The 6,110-nt window shown below is 51.9% G+C and overlaps 1 protein-coding gene across 1 annotated transcript; it reads right to left on the bottom strand.

Moving 5' to 3' along the window:
* Window positions 1–200: 200 nt before the first annotated feature.
* Window positions 201–4,404, bottom strand: POU4F2 (POU class 4 homeobox 2). Its single transcript, XM_047717587.1, has 2 exons — window positions 3,271–4,404; window positions 201–2,826 (listed from the first exon to the last, which is right to left on the bottom strand). Exons 1-2 carry the CDS (start codon window positions 3,553–3,555, stop codon window positions 1,885–1,887), a joined length of 1,227 nt encoding a protein of 408 aa, XP_047573543.1. The 5' UTR covers window positions 3,556–4,404; the 3' UTR covers window positions 201–1,884.
* Between the last annotated feature and the right edge of the window lie 1,706 nt (window positions 4,405–6,110).

Genomic DNA, 6,110 nt, shown 5'->3' with positions numbered 1-6,110 from the left:
CTATTATAAACCCTGTTCTTTTACACCTTCCTGGAGAAACACCCCCTACAAAATTCCAAATCACACTATGATAACAACTCTATAATAAGCCATCAAAATGTTTCTGCTTTTAAAAAATCCCCCATCAAAATAATTCCATGTAAATGACTGAAAACAGCATCACATTTTAAAAGCCATTTAATTTTAATAGTATATTTTAATGAAAAAAGCAGCATACTTTGCCAATAAAACATTAAAATCATTTTTTCAATGAAAGACAATCAAACAACACCAAAAATAACTTAATACATTACCATAGTAAATAAACCATCTATTAACAAAAAAACAAGAAACCAGCTCATATACAGAACTCAAGACTTCAAAGAGCCTCAAATGGAACAGCAATACAGCAAAATTTGTAAGAATATATCTATATGTGCATCATTTGAATGGAATATTTACAATAGATAAGGTACCAGTCACCATGTACCTAAATTTTTTTTGTTCCAAAAGAATTCTACCAAACAATGTGAATTTACAAGCAGTGCACTGTCTTTCTTATAGTTCAGATTAGTTTTTCTACAAACAAACCTCCAAAAGGAAAAACTGAAGGATTCTTGTAAATGTTAAAATGTAGTCAATAAAGCAGTTCAAAACAAGATGATTGAAATACCTTGGTGAAATCTTAGCATCTGGAAGGGCAAACACCAAGTGGCAAATGCACCTAAAGCTAGAAAATTATGCATCATAGTCATGCTTCCAACTGCTTCACTTCTTCTTCTCTTCCATTAGAGGCGTGTGTGTGTGTGTGTGTGTGTGTGTGTGTGTGTGTGTAAGAGTGAGTGAGAGAGCATGTGTAGTGGGGACAATGTGGGAATCCCCATTAAATATGTAGCAAAGTAAACAATACTTTAGACAGTGAATCAGGTCTACACAATTAAGACATCCATTACTGAGTGTCGACTCACAAATCAGAACACTACCAGTAAAAACAAAGAAAAAACAATCATCATTCAAAGTGAGAATATACAAATGGGCCAAAGGAACACAGTATAAGAGGAAAGCCATAAAAATTCAGTGAACTCATGAAACATAAAATTGTTTAACTCCACTAGCCATACATTTCCCCCGTTTGTTAGACTAAAGAAGTTTAATTAATTAGAATGTGCACAAATTAAGTTGCTAGAGAGATAAATTAATAATTTACAGAGGGTTGTTCGGCAATAATCTAATAATAGCTTTCAAGATCAGTGAACACAGCAGTTGCGACTCCTTTCTTAAGCATTAACACTTCAGAGAAGGAAGAAGGGGGTAAGAACCACAATAAAAATATATATATAATATACAGTGTAAATGCAGAAAATCTGCTATCTTTTTTAAATTCAAAATACTTTAGAGATGTCTCTATCACATTAAGCTTCAACTCTAGTTTAAAGTTTCAGTCCTGAATCGATTTCTATTTCTGAAAAATAGCTGCAAAGTGTACTTTTAAACTTGAACAAGGGTGATGTCTTTAGAAATAAAAGCAAATCTTACTTGATCATTTTGGGGGCCTTTTAAAAGGCTGTCTCGTCTGCCTTTCTGCAAACAGCCAGCTCCAGACTTCTTGGGAAAAAGCCGAGGTGCCTTTTCCGGACAGGGTGGGGTTAAAAGGGACAACTTTGCTACAACTTGACAAATCTCTTCTTTTGTTTTTCTCTCCTTTGAGAAATGGTTTCACATTCTCACCGGGCTTGGGCTCATTTGCTTGCTCGTTCGCTCGCTCGCCAATCCTCGCTTTCTCCTTATTCACATTTACTGGAATTGTTTCTGGTAGCCAAAGGTGGAAAGAAAAGAGGCAGGAAAGAGAGAGGGAGGGAAAAGAGGGGATGAGGAGGGGCTGTCCCTGGAGAGGCCGAGGGTCTCCTAAATGCCCGCAGAATATTTCATTCTTTTCTGTTTCTGCCTCTGGTTGCAGAACCAGACGCGCACCACATTTTTCTTAAGGTCCAGCTTCTCCGCGATGGCGGCGATCTTCTCCGAGGAGGGCCTCGGCTGGATGGCGAAGTAGGCTTCCAGCGAACGCTTCTCTGGCGCGGCGATAGAGGTGCGCTTGCGCTTCTTCTCCGCGCCGTTGAAGAGCTCGGGCTTGGTGAGCTTCTCGCGGTGGGACTTCTCGGCTTCCTCGAGCCACGCTTGCAGGATGGGTTTGAGCGCGATCATGTTGTTGTGCGACAACGTCAGGGACTCGAACCTGCAGATGGTGCTCTGGCTAAGGGAGCCCACGCCAGGGATCTTGAGGTTGGCCAGCGCGGAGCCCACATCGGCCTGGGTCACCCCCAGCTTGATGCGTCGCTGCTTGAAGCGCTCCGCGAATGCCTCCAGGTCCCGGGGGTCGGCGTCCACGTCGCTCATGCAGCCCATGTGTGAGGGCAGCCCATGCGCGTGGGCCATACTGAGCGCTGCTTGGTGCATGGGGTTCATGGTAGCCATGTGCGGCGCGTGAGTTGGCGTGGACACTACGGCGCCGTCGGGGCCAGCCATGGCACCCAGGGCCAGCCCGGGACTCAGGTGCTCCAGCAGCTCGCCCTCAAGCGCCTGATGCGGCTGATGGTGGTGGTGGTGGTGGTGGTGATGGTGATGGTGCGTGCCCGCCAGCGCGGATGGGTGCGAGATGGGCACCGACGAAGAAGAGGCAGCCGACGTGCACGGAATGGTGTTCATGGTGTGGTAGGTGGCGTCCGGCTTGAAAGGGCTGTGGTGGGGCGGGTGGTGGTGGTGGCTCTTGCTCTGGGAGACGATGTCCACGGCCGCCAGAGCCTCGGCTCGGGCCAGCAGACTCTCATCCAGCCCGCCGAATATATTGCTCTGCAATTGCAAGTAAAAGGCACACATTACGCTCAGCAGGGAATTGTGCGCACTCTCTCCGGAAGCCCCGGCTCAGCGCTCGACAACACCGCCGCGTCTACAACATTCCCAAAACGTTGAAATAATAATAATAATAATAATAATCCTGAAAGTAGCAAGTAGCAGGTGAGGCGGAGAGGAGGGAAGTCACTGAGAAAAACCGAGCGTGCACGAGGAGGAGGAAAGTGAGCCTGCAAACAACACAACACAAGACGCACACAGGCAACATCCCAGGTCATAAAAATTAATATGAAAGAAAAGACCCGCTGAATACATAAGAGAGAGAGGGGGGAAATTGGTTGGAGGTGTGGGGTGATTTGCTGTGCAGACATGAAAAAAACATCAAGCAGATAAAGGGGGCTGTCAAAATGTGCCTTTAAGCGGTGATTATGCAGAAATACGCACCGGTGGGGTTGGAAGACACGCTCTCCGCATCGCCTCGGAGCCCCCGCCGCTGCTGCCGCTGCTGCCACTGCTACTGGAGCTGCTGCTACGGCCTCCACCGCCCCCGCCACTGCCACCACCGCCGCCAGCACTGCTCGAGCTGCTAGGGGAGCTAGCTGAGGGCGCCGCGGGCGCAGAGGAGCCGGGCGAGGCGCTGTGCAGTGCCGAGTACTTGGGTTCCACGTGCAGGCTGCCGCTGTGCGGCATGCTGAACGCCTGCTTGCTGTTCAGGGACATCATCATCATCTTCCCGGTCCGCCCGGGCGCTCTTCCGTAGCGCACTCACAGGTCCCGTCTGCCAGGACCCTCTTAAGAAGTGCTGGGTGAGCGCAGGAGCGGGGAAGGGCAGTGCAAAGTTGCGCTCTCCCGCCACCACTCCCAGCTCTGTGCTCCTTGCCGGGACTAATGCGCTCCTCCTCTGGCTCCGCCGTCAGATTAAGGGTTTGCTGGGCTCCTCTAGGCGCTGGCTGCAGACCTGGGCGCCCAAAACTGCCCCTGCGCCTCGCGGCCGCTGAGTTATACTCCCCTCTCCCCGCGCCTGCCCCTACCCCCGCCCTCTCTCCCTCCCTCCCGCGCGCCTCCGCCCTCCTTGCCTGTAAGTGCCGGTTTCTCCTGCTGGGATTCTAGCGTCGCCCCTTCTCTCTTTGCTCCCTCCCGAGTCGGGTCTGTTCAGCTCTCCAGATACCCGCCTCCCTCTCCCCGCTGCGCCCTCCACCTCCCTTCCGGCCCCCTCCCGCGTGTTGAGGCCTCCGCCCCTTCCCGGCGCCCCGCAGCTCTCACTTTCTTTAGTGTCCCCAATCAACCCCACCCCACTGTCTAGGTCTGCGCCCCAGTCGCCAGGCAGTCCCTAAAAGCCGGCCTCCAGCCCCTCCTGCTTCTTCCGCCTAGTCTCCGCCACGCCGGGAAAGAAACTCTTAAATAAAGTTGAGGGCAAGCCAGCGTTGGGTGGGTTGTTTTTTCCCCAGACTAGTAGGAACGTCTTACCTGGCTGCTTCCCCCCTCCTGCTTACCGCTAAGTTCCAGGCCTCCACCCCCACTTGGCCCGCCCCTCCCCGCAGCGCAGGTGACCCCGATCTCCGACTCCTGGCGGAAGGAGAGTTCACGGAAACCGCCACGGACCCAGCTCCTCCGCGCTGTTCTGCGCTTCCGCCAGGTGCAAGCCTCAGTTGGCGCTCAGCGCGGCGCCCCCTCGGCCCGGCGGGTACCTGGTGCCGAAGAGACATGGGGTCGAACGACAGGGCTGCAGGGCTTTCTCTCACTCGGTTTCTCTCAGCTCTCAGCGGATTGGACGGCCACGGAGCCAGCTCGGGTCGCCTATGCGCATGCGACTCCCCCCTCCCCAACCCTGTCTACTCCCCCCCCACCTTACCCCCCCGCCAGCCGACACGCATTCCTCTCCACCCTCTTTTCTCTTCCTCGGGATATTCCTCCTCCTCTTCCCAGTATCCAAGTTCAGCGTGAGTTGGGTCTTGGGCGGCTCCATTGGCAAATACTGCCACTCATTTTATTATTCTTCATTAGCCACAATCAAAAGAGGAAGGGGCAACTGATGGAGGGAGAGGCAGGGCCAGAGATCACAGAGCGCATGTGCTGCTGAACACCCCCCCCCCAACATACACACACGCACACACACGCCCTCGGGGGTTGGCACAAACCCCACTTATCTTCATTTCCACAGCCGCTCAGTGCAGAGAGCCTATTTTTAGCCATCACTTTGCTCGCACTTTTGTCCCAGTGTGGACCACTCTTCTTAGACGTGGACACACTCTTAGTTCCGATTGTAAAAGCAGGAGACAACCTTTCCTACACACACACACACACACACACACACACACACACACACACACACACACACCCTCCTCTCCTTCCCGCTCCAATCTTCTACTTCCCTTGATGTTAGGGGCTGCTGTCATCTCCCCAGAGCGCGGAAGGAGCAGAGTATAGGCGAGGGTGAGAAGGCCCTGGGACCCGGACCCTGGAGTCTGCGGGTGGCCTGACCCGGACTGGGGTGACTGGGAGCAGGTGCAGGCACTCGGTGCCTGGGGAAAGCGAGCAGGTGCGAGAGCAGGCGGCAGGCCTGAGAGGCGCTGGCGCGCGCTGGGACAAAACAGAATGGAAAGGAGCGTGGCGAAGAGGGGCCCTCGAGTGGTCTGCGCCCAGAAGCCCCGCGGTTGCAGAGAGCAGGGGCCGCGGTTCACCCATGACCTCAACCGAGTGGCATGGCTGGTTCAAGTTGGGAGCACAGTGCCCGGGAGTCGCCAAAGAATACTGGGAAGGCAGCGGCAAAGGGCGCACGGCGAGCTCTGTCCACGGTCCTTAACCCCTCTGCGCTTTCCTGGGCTATCCCCAGACTTGCCTTTTTCCTCCTCTATGTGGAGGAAAATAAATAGTAGCAGAAGGAGATTCCTACCAGCACTGCTCCCGAGCATGAGACCGGAAAAGTCTAGATCTGAGACTGGACAGGGGGTGTTGACATGAATGAATGTGGCTTGCGCTGGACGGTTCAAGTAAATGCTTAGGTGTTTAATTTCTACCTCGACAACAGCTACGGTAATTTTCAAAGAAATAAAAAAAATGACATTGTACAGCTCTCACTGTCTCAAGCTTCGAGAAATGAAATAAATCAAAGTTAAAAGCTTGAGTATCATTTAATTATAGTGCGAATAGCGCTTTGAAAGAAGTAGAACAACATCTCTAAACAAATTATGACTGGGCCAGGAAGGAATTATTAGATTGAAATTTCATTTAGGCTCGGGAGACACCGCGCTTCACTGTGTAATCTGCTATGCCTCATCTGATTT

Source organism: Lutra lutra, chromosome 2 (genome assembly GCF_902655055.1).
Source record: "Lutra lutra chromosome 2, mLutLut1.2, whole genome shotgun sequence".
Lineage (NCBI taxonomy): Eukaryota > Metazoa > Chordata > Mammalia > Carnivora > Mustelidae > Lutra > Lutra lutra.
The sequence above is the reverse complement of the archived record's forward strand: the minus strand, read 5'-3'. Positions and strand labels throughout refer to the sequence as shown.

Bases quoted from the DNA above. Each gene is read 5' to 3' on its own strand.
- POU4F2 (XM_047717587.1), bottom strand. From the start codon at position 3,555: ATGATGATGATGTCCCTGAACAGCAAGCAGGCGTTCAGCATGCCGCAC. The intron at 2,827-3,270 runs GTGCGTATTTCT...TTGCAATTGCAG, and splicing joins CGTGTCTTCCAACCCCACCG to AGCAATATATTCGGCGGGCT.